This window comes from Dermochelys coriacea, chromosome 4 (genome assembly GCF_009764565.3).
Source record: "Dermochelys coriacea isolate rDerCor1 chromosome 4, rDerCor1.pri.v4, whole genome shotgun sequence".
Lineage (NCBI taxonomy): Eukaryota > Metazoa > Chordata > Testudines > Dermochelyidae > Dermochelys > Dermochelys coriacea.
Genome location: NC_050071.1, coordinates 132,995,648 through 133,018,364, shown reverse-complemented (window position 1 = coordinate 133,018,364; position 22,717 = coordinate 132,995,648). Strand labels below are relative to the sequence as shown.

Below are 22,717 nucleotides of genomic sequence, written 5' to 3'. Positions count from 1 at the left end.
TTGTTTAGTTTGCGGGAGAGAAGAATGAGGGGGGATTTGATAGCTGCTTTCAACTACCTGAAAGAGGGTTCCAAAGAGGATGGATCTAGACTGTTCTCAGTAGTAGCAGATAACCAAACAAGGAATAATGGTCTCAAGTTGCAGTGGGGGAGGTTTAGGTTGGATATTAGTAAAAACTTTTTCACTAGAAGTGTGGTGAAACACTGGAATGCGTTACCTAGGGAGGTGGTGGAATCTCCTTCCTTAGAAGTTTTTAAGGTCAGGCTTGACAAAGCCCTGGCTGGGATGATTTAGTTGGGGAATGGTCCTGCTTTGAGCAGGGGGCTGGACTAGATGACTTCCTGAGGTCCCTTCCAACCCTGATATTCTATGATTCTATGATATAATTAGAAAGCTATGATCATCAAAGTTAAGGACAATAAGCAAGTTTTTTAAAATATATTAGGAACAATAAGAATTCTGAGAATAGTATTGGTCCATTACTAGATGAAAATAGTAGAATTATCAATAATAATACAAAAAAGTCTGAAGTGTTCAAAAATATTTCTGTTCCACATTTGGGGAAAACAGATGATATAGTTTCATTATATGTTAATAATGCTTTCCACTCCACTAGTATCTCAGAAGCATGTTAAACAGAAGATACTAAAGTTAAAGATTTTTAAATCAACAGGTCCAGATAATTTGCATCCAAGAGTTTTAAAAGAGCTTGCTGAGGAGCTTGCTGGAAACTTAATGTTGATTTTTCAAAAAGTGTTGGAGCACTGGGGAAGTTCCAGAAGACTGGAAGAGAACCAATGTGTACCAATTTTTAGAAAGGGTAAAAGGGATGACCTGGGTAATTATAGGCCTGTGAGCCTGATACCGATCCCATGCAAGATAATGGAGAGGCTCATATAGTGCTTGATTAATAAAAAAAAATAAAGGAAGGTAATATAATTAATGCAAACCAACATGGGTTTGTGGAAAATAGCTCCTATCAAATTAACTTGGTATCTTTTTTTTAAGGTGATAACATGTATGATCGATAAATGTAATTATGTTGTAATATAACTGGACTTCTGTAAGGCATTTGACCTGGAACCGCAAAACATCTTGATTAGAAAAAAATAGAATTGTATAAAATTACCATGGCATACATTAAATGGATTAAAAGCTAGCTAACTGATAGGTCTCAAAATGTAACTGCATATTGGGGAATCATCATAGAGTGGGTGTTTTTCCAGTGGGGTCCCACAGGGCTCGGTTCTTTGTCCTTTGCTATTTTTAATTTTTATCAATGACCTGGAAGAAAACATAAAATCATCACTGATAAAGGTTAGATGACACAAAAACTGGTGGAGTATACATTTTTAATGGTGACAAAAGTACTTAACTATTGGAACAATTGACCAAGGGTCATGGTGGATTCTCCATCGCTGACGATTTTTAAATCAACTTGGATGTTTTGTCGAGAAGCTCGGCTCTAGGAATTATTTTGCAGAAGTTCTATGACCTGCTTTATGCAGGAGGTCAGAGTAGGTGACCAAAATGGTCCCTTCTGGCCTTGGAATCTATGAATTTATTACCTCCAGTTTGTATTCAGTGACAGACATTACAAGGGAATCTGTCAATAATAAATAATAATAATATGTAGTGGTTAAACAGACCTGCAATTTTTCAAAGCACTGTGTAAAGATGAACTAATTAATGGACTAATTAACTAGCATCCTAATAACCCATTTGGGAAGCTGTTCTCTGAGTGAACACTGTGATCTAATAACTAAATAAGCCATGAGAATTGGACGTTACTAGTGACACAGACACCAGATGCCGCTGAGCTTATGAACAAACTGAGCCCAGTGCTGGACTCCTTGATGAGAAAAAGCTCCAAGACACTCTGGGCCCAATGATTAGAGAGTCCATCCCCTGCCTGACCCATCTGGGCATCCCTCACTGCCAGGAATGGGAGATGTGTTACCAGACTGAGGGGGGTACACGGCCTTGGGTCTGCAACAGGAATGGATATTTACAGAGAGATGTTGCTTTGCATATTTCCACCTGAGTGACAGTTCCTGGCTGTTCAGAGCAGATATAAATGTGTCACCTTCACACTTTGTGCTTCTGAACTTGGTATCTGTCACTCTAGACTTATCAAGATGATCTCACAGATTCAATTTCTCTGGCTTCTCATGTTCTGGATTCAGGGTAAGAACAGCCACATGGGAGGTGGGGGTTGTTTAAATGAAAAGTTATAATATTTTACTAGGATTTAAATGCTAAAGTATTTCCCTTTCCAGCAATCATTCCTAGCAGCATTTACAGTGTTAGGAGAAAGAGAGCTCCAGGCTAAACTCCTAGAGATGCAGTTTTGTAGTGTTAATTATTCTGATATTGGAGGATATTACAATTCTTTTTATCCCAAATTTATTCTCCAATCCAGACTCCACCGGGCAGATCGTGCTGACTCAGACTCCAGAAACCCTCTCAGTGTCTCCTGGTGACAGAGTCACCATCAACTGCAAAGCCAGTTCCAGTGTTAGTAGCTACATGGCCTGGTACCAACAGAAATCAGGACAAGCTCCCAAGCTCCTTATCCACAAGGCTTCCACCCGCCCCTCTGGGATCCCAGACCGGTTCAGTGGCAGTGGGTCTGGCACTGATTTTACATTCACAATCAGCCGGGTTGAAGTTGAAGATGCTGGGGATTATTACTGCCAGCAGTATAGCAGCTGGCCTATCACAGTGATACAGACCAATACAAAAACCTCCCTCTCTGAGTGCACAGTGCTGAGCATTTCTCACAGCTACATGTGGACAGTCAGCTTCAGGTTTCATAACAAACAAGAAACAGGAAGTTAATGAAATCACTGTCTGCCACAACAACCCTGCAAATGCCTCCCACTGTCACTTCCAATGTCCACACAGAGAGCTCAGGGAAAACCTAATTCTAAATGACTCTGTTAAGTAAAGTTTGTTGAGACTGGCAGAGCGATCCTTTTAAAAGAAAAACTGTAAAAGGGAGGAATGAGAAAAGCAATGCTTGTGCAGCACCTAGCACAAAGGGGCCTTGATCCATGGCTGGGGCCCCGAGGGATTACAGCAATACAAATAACAAAGATAATAATTCATAAATATGGGCCAGTTTTTTCCAAAGAGATCGTTTCCTATTTAGGCACAAAATACATGTCCCAGAGAGCTCACTAAATTGGATGTTGAGATCTGTTGAAAATCTGGCCACACATGGCTCAATAGAAGAAGTTGGCTGGCCCATATTTAGACGCCTAAATGGGAGCTGAGCTCTTTTGAAAATCTGCTTCTTAGAGCTCAATCCTAGGCCCAGTGAAGTTAAGAGGAGTGTCCCCGTTGAGTTCTATGGGCGTTGAATCGGACCCCTCACAGGCTTATTGGCAAGCTACAGATTTCCAGGATTCTTTGGTTCACTCAGCAGCAAGTGGCTGGAGAGGCAGGTAAGAAAGGAACAGCTGGGAAAGGGTTTGAAGAGCCAAGGAGTGATCAGCTCCTATTGTCTAGCCGAAAGAAAACCCTTGAGTCATCAGTTTACCCATAAATAAATCTAGTGCTCTCCCTTGAACCATTGTTGTTTCTCTACAAAATCCCTTACCTGCGCCCAAGTAAGTGTTCTGATGCATGGACCCAAACTCTGTATCAGTTTTACTGGGACTCCATCTCCTGACTGATTGTCAGGCAGAGCCCCCAGCACTCAGGACCCTGAGCTACCACCATCAGCTGGAAACCCTGACCAGTTCAAGCCTCATGGAGTGGGTGAGATCCCTCCCTCCCTCTGTTTTCTTTTCTACCTCTGGTATTAACCGTTAATAATGTAACTGTTATGTTTGTTTAGCCCTCCTTATATAGTTATCACTATTATTCAATAAATAACTTTTATGGTTAAGCTGGTTGCTTCTCTCTCTCTCTTTCTCTCTCTGAACTTTACTCTTGCATTTTTAGCTTCTCCATTTACTCTGAAGCAACACTTCTTTTACCCTGCAGCACCCAAAAATACTGTGGGATTTGCTCATCAAGGGGTTACTACCAGTATAATTGTAATGTGAAAGTGGGGATAGGGACATGCTGAACCTGTTTCAAATAAGGGTGGCAGCTTGAAAGTGCTGCTTGACCCAGCCCATTGGGTACAGGGACATATAAGGGAGTCAGCTTGGGAGTGCTGATTGACCTGGTCCACTCAGACTTGCTCTGTTAGAATGTGTGTGTGTGTTCATCTGATTCTGGGGCTGGAGGAACCCAGCCCTGAGGAACCTAGGTCCTGCAGGATAGCTCTATCAGGAGGGGACTTGCAGAAGGGAGAAGGGATATGAACACACAAGTGACACAAGCTGTACATTGATAGAATTACAGAAATCCCCACCTCCCCAGAAGAGTAACCCTAATAAATGAGCTTACCCCCAAAGTAACGGGCACATCTGGTAACAATGCCCAGAAACCAGCTCTATGTCTAGTCCCTGCAGAGAGGCCGGGACACCGCACACATGGCCTGCTTTGCATGTGGACTCCTCAGTGATACTTGCCTGTTGTTCTGGGGGCTATAAAAGATTTTTTTCCACTCTCCACTGTTTATTGAGCAGCACCTACCAGCTCAGACATACCAAGATGTTCTTCCAGACTCAGCTCCTCTGGCTACTGGCACTGTGGATTCCGGGTAAGAATCAGAACCAGAGGGCATTGGCTTAAAAGACAATGATCCATTTAAATTTTATTAATTCAAAAGATTTTAGCTAGATTGGCTATTAAATATGTAATTCATCACAGTTATGGCTTGAATATAATGAATGTGAATATCTTATATTATATGATGCATTTCATATATTCTCTAAAGATGCAAATTGTCAATCACTTATTATTTATTGTTATTCATTATCAATGACCTTTTCTCTGTATTCATTTATATTTCATATTTAATGCAGACTCCTATGGGCAGGTCACTATGACTCAGTCTCCGGAATCCCTCTCAGTGTCTCCGGGAGAAAAAGTCACCATCAGATGTACAGTCAGTTCTAGCATCAACAGTAACTATGTATCCTAGTGTGATGAAGTGGGAATGTTCTTAATGTTTTCTCTGAATACTGTGGGGGTGACTCAGTTTCCCCTATGCAGTTCTTAAGTATCTAGGTGGTGGGATAAGGGTGTGTGATTGTTGCAGAGCCCTAAAGGGCTGGTGTGTGCAGGGGCCTGCAGAGAGAATGGCTGACACCCTGTTTCCTGGCAACTGATGGCCTGGGCCCCTCCTCTGCAAAGGTGCCAACTGAAGGTGTTGGAGACAAAGAGATCAAGTGACCTCCTGGCCTGGGAAAGGGACAAAGGAGAGGAGGGGCTGGAGAGAGTTTCAGTTGGGGCTGGCTGGGGACATGGAGTGAAGCGCAGACATGGTTGTCTGGCTCACTGCCCCCCAAAATGGACCGGCTGAGGGGTCCTGTTCTCTGTACCTACAAACTCGGTTTTAGACCATGTTCCTGTTGTCTAATAAACCTTCTGTTTTACTGGCTGGCTGAGAGTCACATCAGACTGCGAAGTTGGGATGCAGGACCCTCTGGCTTCCCCAGGAGCCCTGTGACCTGGAATGCTAAGAGGCCCTGTCACTCTTAATTGATGAGAAGCACACGGAGGGGCAGAGGATGCTGAATGCTCTGAGGTCAGACCCAGGAAGGTGGATGCTGTGTGAGCTGTTTGCCCTGCAGACAGTCTGCTCACAGAGAGGAGGCTTCACCAGAGTCCTGACTGGCTTCTTAGGGAGCAGTTCCAGAGCATCACCCGGGGACTCTGATACCTGGTACCAACAGAAACTCGGACAAGCTCCTAAATTTCTTATCTATCAAGCCTCCTCCCTTGCCTTTGGGGTCCCAACCCAGTTCAGTGGCAGTGGGTCTGGCACCATTTACACTCTCACAATCAGCAGCGTTGAAGCCGATGATACAGCAGATTACTATTATTTTCAGCGGGGTAGCTCACCTCTCACAGTGATACAGACCAATACAAAAACCTCCCTGCTCTGGGTGTCTGCCAGTGCAGATTTCTGTGAAGACAATCACACTGTCAGTGTAACTGCTGCCTCTCCCCACCTGCAGTTCAGACTGTGCCAACCGGATCAGGGTGCTGTTTGTCTGGATGTTACCAGCTCAGCAACAGTAATAGATACAAAACTTCAGCCACATGGATGACATTTATTTATGCCCAGGCGATTTCCACCATGACACCAGAGACAAGTTGCATTCCCAATATTTTATGATCAAAATAACGTCAGGATTATTGGAGTGGGCTAAGGGCTCCCTGCCTGTAATGGTGAAGGGGTGGAAAGGAGTTTCGGTTGGTGTCTAGCTAGCTAAGTTCCTCTTGGAATCATTATTTTAACGCTTAAGAGATTTCATTGTATTATATAAGTGATGAAGGTGTTAGAGGCCGAGAGGCTTTTAAATCTAAATCAATAAAATAATGAAAATAATAGAAGAATGAATAGAATCATTCAGCAAATGGTCTAACAGTTTGTGTAACTAACAGACACCTCTTTTTAACAGGTGCCTTTTGTAATACTGGTGTGTGTGTAATCTCTTCACACGTGTATTTTATGCTCAAAATTGCAGAAATAATAGAGCAATCAATGGTGTTACTCACCACTGTGCAAGGGCTGGCTGGAAGCCTAAGAGTGAAAATCCCCCTTAAACTCTTAGCCCTTAAACAGCTGAAGGCTTGTCTACATGTGGACACTCAGGAAAATTAATCCAAATTAACTAAAGGTGAAGTGGTCAATTTAAAGCGGATCAGGGAAATGGCAGTAAACCCGTGTGTGGACACTCTCATTTGGAATTAAAGTGGTCTTAATTTGGTTTAGCTCAGTTCACCATATGAAATCACAGAGACAGCAATGTGCCTGGTGATTCGCCCATTGACTACAGATGTGTGTGGCTCTTTGAGGCTGGGCTCTCACTGCCGCTGGGATTCCTCCGTAGCCCCTGCCCAGTCAGCGACAAGAGGTGTGCTGCAGCCCCTACAGCATCCTGAGCCACAGCTCATCGCACAACCTGGGTCAACTCAATGGCTGCCTCTGTCCCCTGCTGCCCTTACAAATGCCACATCATTGGCCTGTCTGGCCACTGTAGTACCAATGGCGTCCAGTCTGCCGCCATCCCTGTGCTCTGCTCATTCTCACCAAGCCGGCTGTGAAACTAGTACAGCTGCTGCTGCTCCCAGGTGTGGCTGACCAACATGGTGCTGGCCATGCTGCCTGACACACACCTCTGCTTCATTGTCTCTGACTCTCTGGGGGCATAAACCAACTCCTCGCCCCAGGGGAAGACACTCAGACCCTGCCACCCGAACACTCTCTGGCTGAGGGCAGCAAATACACCTGTGCCTCTCTCCAGCTCTGGACTGAGCTATGCACCCTCTTACCCACCCCCTAACGGTCCGTGCCAGGGTTTGAGATCACTGCGCTGTGGCTGGGAGGAAAGGTTCCCCAAGATGAGGAGCTAGCTAGAAATCCTGTCCCCCATGGGCCTTCCCCGGAGAGAGAGTGGAAATCACCGCCCACTGGACTGTGGGAGATTCACACCCAGCGTGGCACGATAGCAGGCAGGGCTGCTCATACTGCACTCCAGTGATTTTTTAGTCTCCATCCGCTCACCAGCCCAGTCCCTGCAGATAGTGGGGTGCCAAGTCTGCAAGCTCCTGGATATTTCAGTTCTTCAGACATGACAAACCCAGTTCTCTCACTTCCCACAGTGTTGTTTCCAATTATCCCAAAAAGGAATCTGCTCAAGTCTTTTCCAAACAGGAAAGAAAACCAAACTGACCCTAGTGCAGTGCTTTAGACAAACAGGATACACAAAATGCTTTCCTCCAACATGTTGATGTCATTTCCAAGTGTTATCTACATAAGGCTGCACCTGGTCAGAATCATCATGGCATGAATGATCTGAGGTAGATGACACTTGCTAAACGAATCCACATATTAGAGGAAAACATTTGTGAAATGATGCTAAGAAATTAATTCTCAAATCCCTATGTCTGAGCCTGTGACCCAGGGGCTGAGACAAGATGCTTTGTATCTCTCCTTCTGATTCCAGTTCCCCTCATGTTCTTGGCAGTTATAAATATTACATTTTACACTTAGAGAGACAAGGTTGGTAAGATAACACCTGTTATTGGATGAACTTCTGTTGGGGAGAGAGACAAGCTTTCAAGATTACACAGAGCTCTTCCTCAGGTCTGGGAAAGGTAACAATCAAAGAAACACAAACTTGATGAAGCCATCCAACACAAAAACAAATGGAACTAATGACAACTACTCCACAACCCACAGAACACCACGCCTGGGAGAAACCATGGCACCAGTACCCACCAAATGAACACTGCACGACACCCAATTATCATCATTTTATCAAGACTACCCCACACTGGAGATGAATCATCCATACTCTCCAAGAGACTAAACATATGCCCCACCACAGATACCTTTCTCAGACCTAAGGAAGAACTCGGTGTAGCTCGAAACCTTCTCTTTCTCACCAACAGTAGTTTGTCCAATAAGAGATATTACCTCACCTACCTTGTCTCTCTAATATCCTGGGACCCACACAGCTACATCGACACTGCATACATTTTACACTGCATAAATTTTATATTTACCAGTTATTGATCAGCACTGGACAACTCCAACATAGCAAAAGGATCTCACAGCTTCAGCTCCCCTGGTTGTTAGTGCTCAGGATCCAGGGTAAAGGGGCAGAACAAAAGGATATTGGCTTGAAAAAAGTAGATCTAGAAATGCTGCGGTATATTTTTTTATGCTTCATCTCCATCCAGTGTCATCACTTTGGTATTATATATACACCTAGCTTAGACATTACTTTAATTTTATGTTAAATTAATAAAACTATGCAAATACAATGTAAAAGCCTGGTGATGAATGTAAGGAGACAGATGATAAAACAATACATCTTATTTTTATTTTCATATAGATCTAGTTACTTATCTTATTTTTCATCAAAACTCCAGTCAGGAGATTGTGATGACCAAGAAGAAAGAGTCACAATCAATTGCAAAGCCAGTGCAAGTGCTAGCACCTATATAGTCTGGTACCCGCAGAAATCAGGACAGGCTCCCCTTCTTATTATTCAGGCTCTACCCTGCCCTCTGGGGTCCCAGCCTGGTTCAGGGGCAGTCAGTCAGGGAACAGTTACTCCGATTTACAGTCTCATCATCAATGTGGTTGAAGCAGATGATGAAGATCATCATCAAGAAAGTGTCAGCTTCCCTCTCACAGTGAGACAGCCCCGTAAGAAAACCTCCCTGGTCTCTTCAGTTGCTCTGATTCTAGAGGAACAGCTGCTTCCTGCAGAGACGTCCAGTGTCAGTACAGCTGTTTCAGTCCAGCTCATTGCTCTGTGTCTAGAACGATATGCAGAGGGCTTGATTCTGCTACAGCACAACAAGAGACCCCTCTGCTGGCTGCTGGGCATGGCACGGGTGGCTGCAAGCAAAAGCATAGTCCATGTGTGGTAGGAAACACTCCAGAATGGAGGATGGAGTGGACAGACTAATGAGGATTTTCCATTTGGTTCTGCTGTTGTTCTTTGCATTCAACCTTAACTGGTCAGAAGGAGTGCTACGTGGTAATGCCAACAATACGACGCTTCCGCGTATATAGGTAGATGGTGTCGCTATTAACAGCATATACAGAAATAAAATAAATGCACATATTAAAAGGTATCACTCAAATGAAAGATTAATTCTCCATTGCACTAGAGGGGAAAATTTCACAGGAACCTAAGTCATAAGAGGAAGACGTGTTTTCTAGCTTACCCTATCCTATTTAATACACTTAACCAACATTTGCATACCTGGGCTGTCTAAAGTTAGCCTAGTAAATCTATTTGGAAGCACCTAAAAAAGTGGCTGATTTTCAGAGATGCTGAAATTGTACTAAAATCAAAGGGGGATGAAGGTGCCCGACCCATCTGAAAATCAGGCCTTTTTTATTAACATGCCTAAATATGGATTTAGAATCTGGGTTTCAACATTTTCTCCCAAAGCAATACATGTTAAAATAGTAGCTCCCAAGTGAAAGACGTGTTCAGTATAATCCTAACCATAGCTCAACGTGGTCCCTTTTACATTCAAGCCTTTGATAATGTTGACCAGGAGGTCTTGTAGGCACATTGGTAGACACAGGCAGAGACAGTGGGAGCTGTTCCTGAGCAGCTGAAATGACAATAGAACCAAGAGACTTGGCCTTGTGTGGAAAAGAGACCGTTGAAGCTGAGGCCTTGTGAACTATTGAACTGTGATCTGGAATTCTAAGAGGCCCAGTTACTCTTAATCGATCTAACAACAAGAAAAACATGATGTCTGCAGGAGCATCCCCTTGGAGAACCGGGACATTCTAACATGTCCTGAGATTGTGTTCAATGCTGCTTTGTTTAGGAGTTTAATTTCTTTGGGTTAAAAAGACTACTGAAAATCTGGAAAGGAAAGTCAAGGTAGCTTTCCAGGAAACAAAAAAGTTTATGATCCACAGTAACCCAAAAGAGGTAGTGTACGGCTCTCTTTTTCTTTGTTCCCCACCCCCACCTTTTATCCTTTTCTTTATGGTCCACTCACATTATGGCTCTAATGGGTGGAAAGCCTATTCAAGCTCAGGCCATGGTGTTTCCCGGATTTAACAATCTCACTTGAATGCTCCTGGAATTCTTTTTTGCTGGCTCCTCTACACTTTGCAAGGAAGGAGGAAACTTTATCCATCATCTCGACCTCTCCTCCAATCCAGCCTTCCAACCTGACCTCTGATGGACAAGGGTTACTGCTTGCATGAGGAAAGAGCTACAATTTGGACCTTCAATCTTTACCCACCTAGTATCTAACTATACAACAGAGCATCTAATTCTTTGTTTTCTTTTCCTTTCTCCTCACTTCTATTTCATCTGTGTCTCTTTGGGTTTGGTTGTGGAAATGGTCTTGTCATTCATTCAACTAACTACTTCGTTACTACACGCAAAAGAGTTTGACTGCCACCTTCTGTAGTTAATATTTAATAAAGGCTGATGGATGCTATAGAAAACTCTGTGATTGATACACAGATGGACTGAAGAAGGCAGTTTAGCGAGAAAAGCAGCTTTTATAGCTTACAATTTTTCCTACATATTTAAGTTAATAACAGAGAATGTTTACATCAAGTGTGTGGGGTGGAAGCCATTAAAATGTTAGACCAAGAAAGAGAACTTTGAGTTTAATTATATGGTTGGTTGTATTTTTTTCCCATGAAAATATTTTGGTGGAAAATATAATGTTGAAGAAAACCTATTTTTCAAATTTTTATAGAGTTTTCCAACTAGAAAAAGTTGGAAAACTGTAAGACAGTGTGTACAAGTGTGGGGAAACTACTTTCAGACACTTTATAATTTTTTCCAACCGTTCCCAGTTCGAAAAGAGTAACAGAGTGTGACAAGGGTTTTTAACTACTTACACAGTTTCTTCATCTTTTCCTCCTCTGTCTGTCCAGTGGGGGAAAAGGTAAGAATTAAAAAAGAGAAAGAAAGCAGGTGGATGGGAGGAGTGGAGGGAGGAAAGGGGGAACAAAAGACAATTCAGAAACCAAGAATGAAAAAAAATAAAAAATCAAAGAATTACAATTTCCAAAATCCAAAACAAAATAACATTTTAATTAAAAAAAATGAATGTTTTCATTTAATTTCTAAATGTCATTTCAAAACAAAATCACATGACCAGAAAGCCAAAATAATCTGATCACATTTCAAAGGGGCATTTTTCCTGTGAAATATGTGAGTTTTCCAATGAGCTCTATTTAGCAGTATCGGTGGGATGCAAAATGTAACAATTACTTCATAAACCATGACATGGGCTCCTTATCAGCACTCTGATAGGACTCAATACTGGCAGTTGCTCTTCTGGCCCGGTGGGCTCTCTTATGCAGGGTTGAATTATGCTATGGCATATGGTTTATGACTCCATTGGGGAGGTAATAAAGGCAAGTGAGGGCTGAGGTGCCTTCTGTGAATGACACCCACTGTAATGTGGTTTAGTATTTAGCCTTCACTTAATACTCAGAGGCCCCATTCAGGATGGGGTTCCATCCTCTAGGCCCTATGGAAACACACACCCCTTGTATAAGAATTGGACAATGAGAAAGCCTGCAGGTTTCGTTGGCAGAATGGGAGGGGGGAAGATAATGACCAACCAAACTAGATGCTGTCAGAACAATAACTGAGACAGGACGAGAACCAGGACAGGGTGACATCATGAGCACCAAAGAAGCACAATACTTCAAAGAAGCACAATACTTCTACTACGTGTGTGTGTGTGTGTGTGTGTGTGTGTGAGTGTGAAAGAGAGAGAGAGAGAGAGAGAGAGAGAGAGAGAGAGTGTGAGATCAACAATGGTCAGATGTAGCCAAGAAGGACGGGCGTGGAGACTGGGCCAGGAAGTTTTGGTGGAGTAGAAAAGGTGGAAAGCAGATCTGATGGGTAGAGGAGAGGAATTGGAGGAAACAGCTGTAAATGGCCTATTCAATGAGCTTAGGAAGGAAGGGCATGGGCAGTACTGCAACCAACCAAGATTTAACTCTTCAAATTAATTCTCTATGTATATTCAGTGACAGATGTTTCCATGGAATCTGGCAATATCATCATTAAAACAATACTTAGTCCTTAAACAGATCTGAAATGTTTCAAAGCACTGTGAAGAGATGAACTCATTAACTTCCTAACAACCCACACAGGAAACTGCTCTCTGAATGAGCACTGGGATCTAAATAAACCATAGCCATTAGAAGTGACTAGTGACAAACACACTGGATACTGCTGAGCTTAGGAACTAACTGAGCACAGTCCTGGACTCCTTAATCAGGAAAATCTACAGAACACTCCTGGCCCATTGATTAGAGAGACCATCCTCTATCCGACCCATCTGGGCATCCCTCACTGCAAGGAATGGGAGATGCATTACCAGACTGAGGTGGGTACGTGTCCCTGGGTCTGCAAAGGGAATGGACATTTACAGAGAGATGCTGCTTTGCATATTTCCACCCGAGTGACAGTTCCCAGCTGTTCAGAGCAGATATAAATGTGCCACCTTCACACTTGGTGCTTCTGAGCTTGGTGTTTGCCACTCTAGACATATCAAGATGAGCTCCCAGATTCAGCTACTCTGGCTCCTCGTCCTCTGCATTCAGGGTAACAACAACAACAACAACAGGGGAAATTAGTTTCTACTAAAGTTATAATATTTTACCAGGCTGCAAATGCTCAGAATTTCCTTTTCAAGCAATCATTCCCAATGGCATTTACAATGTTATAGAAGGAGGGATACAAGATAGTCACTACAGCTTTGTAGTTAGTTAAAAATTACAAAGTTTGAGTCATTTTATATTTCTTTTTCTTTTAACTGTTTTTCTCCCATCCAGACTCCAGCGGGCAGATCGTGCTGACTCAGACTCCAGAATCCCTGGCAGTGTCCCCAGGAGACAGAGTCACCATCAACTGCAAAGCCAGTTCCAGTGTTAGTAGCTACATGGCCTGGTACCAACAGAAATCAGGACAGGCTCCTAAGCTCCTTATCTACAGCGCTTCCACCCGTCCCTCTGGGATCCCAGACCGGTTCAGTGGCAGTGGGTCTGGTACTGATTTCACATTCACAATCAGCCGGGTTGAAGTGGATGATGCTGGAGATTATTACTGCCAGCAGCATAACAGCTGGCCTCTCACACAGTGATACAGACCAGCACAAAAACCTCCCTGCTCTGTGTAGTTTCAGACTCTCTCTCACAGTATTTCAACTGCTTCCTGTGCAGTTTCCTGGTGTTGGTGCTTCTACTGCCCTGCAGTGAGACTCCTGGGTGTGTCAGACTTGCGTCCCCTCCCTCCTCACTCCAGAATTTCTAGTTCTTTCAGGTGCTCCCTCCCACCATGTGGTTCAGCACTCTTTACTCAGCAATTGCTCCCTGACCCCTAACATGGATTTGCTCTTATGGACTGCATCCAACTTCCTACGGAAAGCAGGTTCCAATCCTAGCACCTTTGTACTGAGCCGAGAAAACGGACAGAGAACTGTTCTCCAGCTTCTTAAAGCACCTACAGTGACCACTGCAGTAGCCTAATCCAAACACGTCAGACTAAAAGCTCCTGTAGGATTCAGCTGCTTATCTAGCAAAGCACAGTCACAGATGCAGGCCCCTTTCTCAGCACAAACCCCTCCAGAGGGTTGGGACTCGCTGATACTGGCAAAAATGGAATCCAGAATTTCTCACCAATGCCCCCAGAGCAGGGTTACATCATACGGTGGTAAAAACAGCCGAGCCATTTGTACACTGCAGCTTCCAGCAGTGCCACCATCGCTGGATGAATTCTGGGTCCCGGTGTTGCCAGCACAGGTGAAGTCAGTGGGGTTATGGGTGCTAGGGCAGCAGGGGGAGGAACACACCCATCGCTATACCTGAACTCTGGTCCATCTCCAATATCAGTCTCCAACAGTGGCTGTCCCTACTGCTTCAGATACAAGAAACTCTTCAGTAGCAATTAGGGGATAACCATGCTGCACGGAAAGTTTCTTCTCCTATTCCTTACAAGAGCAGTTCTCCCCAAGGCATCCTCCCCTCCACAGCCAAGAGGAAATGTGACCAAAATCAGTACTGAGGAAGCAGGATGAACTCAGGCTCTATATCACCCCCTCCCCCACCACCTCGTGGATTATAAGATTGTAATTGATATTCAGAATCAGCCATGCAAAGATGCATCTTGAAATATTTCCATTCTCTGTATTGCTCACTGTATTGATGATCTCTAGGTATTGATTTAATTATAAGGTTTTCATACATTCAGACTCCGGGGGCAGATTGTGATGATTCACACTTCAGGATTCCTGGCAGTGTCTCTCCAGTGAGGTTACAGCCGTTTCAGTGGAAATGGATAGAGAACTGATTTCACCCTCATACTCAACAGTGTGGAAGCTCAAGATACTGTTGTCAGCCAGGCTACCACCTCCCTCTCAGTGATACAGATCAACACAAACCTTGCCTGGGCTGCTCTGTAGCTTTGCTCATGAAAACATCATCTCCAACACAAAATCTTCTAAACACCTGCTACTCCTGCAGCAGGGTCAATGACTGCATCAGCCCCAGACAGGTAACTAAAGGCTTTTGCCTTCTTCTCTGAATCACCACAATGGGCAGGAGAGCCTAACAGTTCAGAGAACAGCGATTAATCCTTAGTGGGCTTGGGGTGGAGGGTGTCCAGATAAGTGACAGTGCGGCACATTTGACACAATTGACAGTAAAGAAGAAATTGGTGCAGGAAGGGAAGACGAGCTCTTTGTCAATGACCAGAAATAACACTGGATTGCAGAATAGAGTCCATGAACACTGAGGCACCGTGCTGCTCCCAGACAGCAGGAATCCTAGAGAAAGCAAGGAGGGGTGAAGGAGGGGATGGGGAAGAGAGAAAGAAAAGACAGGAGAAGAGGAGGGAAGGGCAGCTTTACATTCCACTTGGGTCTCCAGAGGCAGAGCAACAGATATCCAAGCTCCACAGAAGGACATTTCAATCTGAGCGCATCCCGGTGGTTTCCTGTCATTTTGCTTACCCTTCCTTTCAGCCTATAAACATGAGGGGCAGAGTCTGTGCTGTGGTTCCTGAGAGATGCAGCCCACAGGCGGGGAAAAGTTAAGATTCTGCCCATGCCTGAGCTACCTCAGCACCCAATGTAAGTTAGAGCAGCCCCTGGGTCTGCTTTAATTTACAGCTACCACCCTAGAGCCACCTGTCAAATCCACAATAGCTCGCAGCTACAATGCCAGTCTCTGCAGGCTTGAAAAAGTTGTTTAAAAGAGACATTTAAAGTGTCTGTTGACACTGTTCCATGTTGTGTAAATAATTAAATATTCATTGGCCCAGAGAGAGAGACTGGTTAGGGCACAACCTGGTTAGGGCACAACAAGTTCAAGGTCCTGCTCCAGTGCCTGTTTAATTAGTTACACAAAGTGGACAGCTCCAACAAGAGAGATTTAGGGACACCTGCCCCACAATACCCGATAGCTTGGTGCTCAGGGAACTCACCTGAACTATGGTTTCCTATAGCTCAAGTCCCTACTTCAAATCAGGCAGAGAAGGGATTTGAAAATAGATCTCCCACATCCCAGGTGAGTGTCTTAACCACAGGGCTGTTGATATGATAGAGTGAGCCATCACTCGGACTCTCTCTGGTTTTTCAGGAGAAAGGGCTGACCTGGCCGAGGTGCCCAAATCCAGGAATGGGTGTTGATAGCTATGAATTCCAAGCAGAGATGGGTACCTCCTGCCAGCACAGATTTAGGTGTCTAACTACCTTTGAGGGGCAGGGCTGAGGCCCACCCCTTTCCTCAGCATTTCCTACTGGCTAGCTTAGGCCGCTTGCTGCTCAACGTGCTGGATTCTGTGACCCATCCTTAGGCACCTAAATCTTGCCCCCATGCCTGGTATAGGAGCCAGTTGTCTAATGCAGGGCTGAGGATTCCACCGCATGGCAGAGAGTCTGATTGTCAAAGGTTCTGAGCACACTCTGCATCTATTCACTTGTATCTGAGAGGCAGGTGCTCAGTACATCTGATATTAGGCTGTAATTTAGCACTTTTATAGTGATTATTCCTCACAATGTCACCATCCTCCTCCGATGGGGAGGCCAGCCATTTGGGATCACTGCTATGTCTGAGAGGGGCAAGGGGCCCTGAAGGAAGTGACATCTGAAGAGCATCCATATGAAGAGGGGAAAAATGAAGGCTCATGCCTAGACACGGGCAGCACAGCCCAAGGGAATAACTGGGGCAGATATGTCAGATATGCTAAGATACCTGGATGATCTGCAGAGACTTCTGTGTACGATAACATGGCAATCTTGGAAATACAAAACATAACTGTAACAAGAGAGGAGCAGGACATAAACCAAATATGAACATTTCATAACTCTATTGAAACTAAAAGGCAGTAAATTTACATGCAAGTTCCCCTTGTTATTCTGTCTTTATCCTGCCCTACACTGAGGGGAGTACGTGGCTCTGGGTCTGCAGGGGGAATGGACATTTACACAGAGATGCCGCTTTGCATATTTCCACCTGAGTGACAGTTCTCAGCTGTTCAGAGCAGATATAAACGTGCCTCCTTCACACTTTGTGCTTCTGAGCTTGGTGTTTGTCACTCTAGACATATCAAGATGAGCTCCCAGACACAGCTATTCTGGCTCCTCGTCCTCTGCATTCAGGGTAACAACAACAACAACAGGGGAAATTAGTTTCTACTAAAGTTATAATATTTTACTAGGCTGCAAATGCTCAGAATTTCCTTTTCAAGCAATCATTCCCAATGGCATTTACAATGTTATTGAAGGAGGGATACAAGACAGTCACTTACAGATGCAGCTTTGTATTTAGTTAAAAGTTACGAAGTTTGAGTCATTTTATATTTTTTTTCCTTTTAAATGTTTTTCTCCCATCCAGACTCCAGCGGGCAGATCGTGCTGACTCAGACTCCAGAATCCCTGGCAGTGTCTCCAGGAGACAGAGTCACCATCAACTGCAAAGCCAGTTCCAGTGTTAGTAGCTACATGGCCTGGTACCAACAGAAATCAGGACAGGCTCCTAAGCTCCTTATCTACAGCGCTTCCACCCGTCCCTCTGGGATCCCAGACCGGTTCAGTGGCAGTGGGTCTGGCACTGATTTCACTTTTACAATCAGCCGGGTTGAAGTGGATGATGCTGGAGATTATTACTGCCAGCAGTATAGCAGCTGGCCTCTCACACAGTGATACAGACCAGCACAAAAACCTTCTTGCTCTGTGTAGTTTCAGACTCTCTCTCACAGTATTTCAACTGCTTCCTGTGCAGTTTCCTGGTGTTGGTGCTTCTACTGCCCTGCAGTGGGACTCCTGGGTGTGTCAGACTTGCGTCTCCTCCCTCCTCACTCCAGAATTTCTAGTTCTTTCAGGTGCTCCCTCCCACCATGTGGTTCAGCACTCTTTACTCAGCAATTGCTCCCCGACCACTAACATGGATTTGCTCTTATGGGCTGCATCCAACTTCCTACGGAAAGCAGGTTACAATCATATACTGCAGTATACTAATTTACCTCTCACAGTTATACAGATCAGTACAAAAACCTCCCTGCTCTATGAACTGTGTGGTGTAATAGACATTAGTACACACAACTAGCACCACGGTCACGTTTTCAAATGTTCGGCCAAAAGACAACTAGAAGGACAATGTCTCCCATCCATGTGCATAATCTAAAACTCTAGCACTGTATTGCTATCCTGAGAGCTTAGCTATGCAGGGAAGTTTGTTAATCACTGGGGAATCCCACCATGGTGATTCCCATTTATTCCTTTTTTTTTTTCAAATTAAACCTTAACTGTGAATGTTCTGGATTTATAATGCTTGTTGTTTGAATAATGAGAACACCCCTGTATTGTATTTTATCCTAAATTACTCATATGTACTCTCAGCATTAACTCCACTTTATTATTATTCATTATTGTTTGCATTACCATAGCACTTAGGAGCCCCTGTCATGGACCAGGACTGCATCGTGCTAGCTGCTGTCCAAATACAGAACAAACAGATGGTCCCTGCCCCAATGAGCCGACAATCTGAAATGTAGTTTTTGTCAGGGAATTAATATATTAATCCAGAAGAAACTGCTGGAAATTAAGGTTATTCTCAGTTAAAACCCAAAAACTCAGGAAATAATAAATGTAATATGTGTTCATTCAACACACATCATACACAATTAAATTTTTATTACAATTTGTTCATTAAGGCATTGATACAAATCCCCAGACAAAAATTATGCAGATCGGATGTGAGTCATCACAGAAGCCACCAGTATTTTCTGGGAACAAGACAAAACATCCTCTCCTGACCTGGTTTATAGAGGACAGCTCCTTGCTCTATACCTTTCCCAAGTGTTACGTCATAGGGGTATATACAGAATCATAGAAAATCAGAGTTGGAAGGGACCTCAAGAGGTCATCTAGTCCAACCCCCTGCTCAAAGCAGGACCAATCCCCAATTTTTGCCCTAGATTTCTAAATGGCCCCCTCAAGGATTGAACTCATAACCCTGGGTTTAGCAGGCCAATGCTCAAACCACTGAGCTATACATGCACTGTTGATAGAGAATCCCCTGGTGTCTGGTACCCTAGAGTGCAAACCCCTTTTTGGTCTGTTCGGGAGGGGGCCAAGTGCTGCTTGTTTTCACCAGCCACCAGAAACTTTGCAGCTAACAGGTATAGTGTATTTGCTCGTTGCACCTACCCTGCCGGGGACAACCACATCCCGTGTTCTGCCTCAATCTCAAGACATCAAGAGTGTTTGAGGTCATGACAGCTATGGGGAGCCTGCTGTACTGGCTCTAACAACCCAGCAAAATGTACAAAGAAAGACTGGTAATTATGGTGCAAGGGGATTTTTTCTTTTTTGCACCATGACCCCACAACCCTGAGGACTCCTGAAGTTTGAATCCAAAATAGGCTTTCAACCTTCTTCCCCTCCAAAAAAAGATAAGAAACCAAAAAAAACACCTCATAATGGGGATCTAGGACACAACTTCTGCCTATGCTGGGCAAAGCTATTTCTCCTCTGTGAGATAACCATCTCTTTGTATATTCCCAGACAGCAACAACATTAAGACGGAGTGAAGGTTGTGAGTACATACTGGTAATTTAAAGGTAAAATAAGAGATCAGGGATAAAATTAAAAGAAATCAAAACAGGTTATATTATGGAAATACACAGTGAGGCCATTGAAACAACCTAACTCTGCCCTGTAATGATGAAGTGCAATTAAGATATAGATGTGATTAAAGCAGTTTAGTGTTTGAGGATCCCAAATTAGATTAAATAGATTTTTAAAGTTGCTATGGATTTTTTTTTCATATTTTCCCTCTCCCAGCATTCCTACAGGGTAGTGTTAAGGTTGGCTGGGTGCCTTAACAGTAGTTTTATTATCTTAACACATTAAGATTTACACTTTTAAAAAATCCTTGGTTTCCTTGGTTTTACGATGCTTGAGTCTAGAAGAAGAACATCCTTGCAATGTTTTGTTTTTTAAATCTTAAATTACTGATACATACTGTCAACTTTAACTCTATCTTAATGTAATTTTTTTTTGTCTGAGAATGTCCTTAGTTTAAAAAAAAACATTAAAAATGTCATACATGGATGCTAATAAGTAACCCAAAGAGAATGTCATCACACAAGATTACTAATGAGATGCAGATATGTAATATTAACCTTACATCTTCTTTTTATTTTATTTAGAGTCATAGATTTTGAAAACTGGAAGACCTCCTGCATAACACTGGCTGTAGAACCCACCCAATAAATTCTGCATCAAGCTCAGAACTTCTGTTTGAGCAATAGCATGTTATCTAGGAAGGTCTCCAGTCTTGATTTAAAAGGGCAGATTTATTTGTACACCAAGGCAGGCCGAGCAACAAGCCAGTTTCCATCACCAGAGCAGCCAAAGTCTACTGGTAAATCTGGCTGCTGATTTGTAATTGATTAATCGTTTTAGGAGGCTGTTAGTGAGACTGTGAAAGGGGGGCACGGAAAGTCCAGTCCCTGCGTCCCAGCGTCTGAACTCTAATGATTTCACAGCTGCAGACCAGCATTAACAACCGTACAGCAAAACCCCATTGATCCGACCCTTCCTTTACCGGCTCTCCGCATTTACCAAGGAACCAGGACTCCAGAGCCAGAAATGGGCAATCTCTCTTGTGGCCACTAGATCGTGCTGCAGCATTGCCCTTTTCCATTCTCCGTTTTACCTGGATTTTTGATTATCCAGTCTGCCCTGGTCCCAATTAGATCAGATAGACGGGATTCTGCTGTGCTTGCAAAGTTCCCCAGGGCACTGCTTCCTTGACTACACTGTGCATTGAAGGTGAACTGCTTGGGGACTTGGTTCAGGAAAACTGGGGGAGTTCTGCACAATGGTCTTGACTCAAAGCATTAAACTGCCCTTGGTGGCCGGGGTTCCCCATGTAACAAATGGGGAACTGAGACACAGAGAGATTAAGTGACTTGTCCCAGGTCACACACGACTACTATAGCAGAACCAGGACCTGAACTCGGATCTCATCAACACCAGTCTACTTATTTAACAAGCCCGTTCTTCCTTAATATGGGCCCAGGTGCTATCTATACACTATATGGATCCCCTAGTGTAGGATGAGATAATACCTCAGAGTTACAGTGATCACACAGAGGATACAAATGCTGACTCAATCGGCACTCTGGCAGTGATGTAAATATTGCCAGGCCTGGCCTTACTGCCATAGTCTGAAAGGCCTCATCTTTGACAACTAGCTCCACAACATCAAGCGCAGCTTGAAACATGTGACTGGGGGGGCTAAACGGGGACACAGATACGAGAAGGCAAAGAAGCATCAGGCTGTTTAGCACCGCACTCCCTGGGGAGCGCTACTCCGTGTGGGCACTCCGCTCCTGGACTAAATTCTGTGGAAAACTCAGCCATTGGCCAGTAGATGGCAGTATTATGACACAACATTGCAGAGCCAGAGATTTCAGGCCAGAGGGACCCTGAAGGATTCACCAGTGCAATCTGATTCAAGAGGAAGGAGAATAAATGAGTTACTGGGCTCCCCTGAGCACAGTATTTAAAAAAACATCTATAAGGCCAGACTGGGAGCCCTTTATCTCCACAGCTGAGGACTTATTTACTTGAGCAGTCAGCAGTAGTTCTATGGGGTAATGCCAACAATACGGTGCTTGGCGTATATAGGTATACACATGCATACAAATGCCATAAACAGCCTCTGCTGTGAAGTTTTTATAGCCTTCCTTCAAACCAAAAGACACATCAGGAGCATCAGTGTGACCAATGTTCTTTAAGGTCTGCGAGAAGAGGGACTGCCAGTTACTCAAAATCTCTCCCCTCTCTAGTTTCTGCCCAAATCTCCTTGTCATACACAATGGAGATGGGGTGAGGTTCTGAAACACGCTTCAGTGCCTGGGGCTGAGTATGCTGGCCAGGAACACAGTGTGAGCCCAGCTGTGAATGCAGTAATGTCACTGTTACCAGGGTTCCTTTCCAGCGCTATAGATCGTGTTATTTAGTTTGCTGTATTTTGCTGGCTGTGTGTGAAAGGAAAGCAGTTACTTGCCATGGGTAACTGAAGGGCATCGAAACCAGTTATCTCCTGCAGAAGGAAATACTGGGTAATTCAATTATATTGCCATGGGGCAGGTGAAAAACTGAACTTGAAAAAGAAAACTGGCTGGGCTCTTCAAACTGCTGTTAAAAACCTTCTAGAAAATGAGTGAATGGTTTAGCTACTCGTATCTAGCTGCAGCACATATGGTGTCTCCTGCACCATCTTGCTACTCCAGTCTTATAAACCAGACACACAAATACAAGACAGGTCAGAATCCTGCCCCAGCCACTCACATGAAGTGAATTTACATGGCTCGTTCCTTTTGTAAATTCACACATGAGCGACACTCCCATCCTGCCCTGCTGATCTCCTATAAATGGAGCTGTTTGTACTGCTCAGTGACCTGGTTAGCGTTGGCGGCTGAGAACTGTCACAATGATTTCCCACACTCAGCTTCTCTGGATACTAGTTTTTTGGATTCAGGGTAAGAAAAAAATAATAGACTCAGCTTTAATGAACAACAACATCAGTGACAATGTAAATCTATTA

General features: G+C 43.9%; 2 long non-coding RNA genes and 1 gene segment (V, D, J or C); 1 reads left to right on the top strand and 2 right to left on the bottom strand.

Moving 5' to 3' along the window:
• Positions 1 to 2,075: 2,075 nt before the first annotated feature.
• Positions 2,076 to 2,856, top strand: LOC122459738. The segment is given in 2 exon segments: positions 2,076 to 2,187; positions 2,423 to 2,856. Coding segments are annotated over 2 exon segments (468 nt in total).
• Positions 2,857 to 4,909: 2,053 nt separating this feature from the next.
• The window catches only part of LOC122459741, a 283,098-nt gene continuing 265,290 nt past the window's right edge, over positions 4,910 to 22,717 (bottom strand). The window contains exons 3-4 of the long non-coding RNA XR_006280617.1: positions 5,786 to 5,967; positions 4,910 to 5,040 (exon numbers count right to left, since the gene is read on the bottom strand). This is a non-coding gene — a long non-coding RNA (uncharacterized LOC122459741). The remainder of the gene's footprint in view (positions 5,041 to 5,785; positions 5,968 to 22,717) is intronic.
• LOC122459743 lies at positions 8,939 to 12,982 on the bottom strand. The gene is made up of 2 exons (XR_006280619.1): positions 11,477 to 12,982; positions 8,939 to 9,674 (listed from the first exon to the last, which is right to left on the bottom strand). It is a non-coding gene; the product is annotated as an uncharacterized LOC122459743 (long non-coding RNA).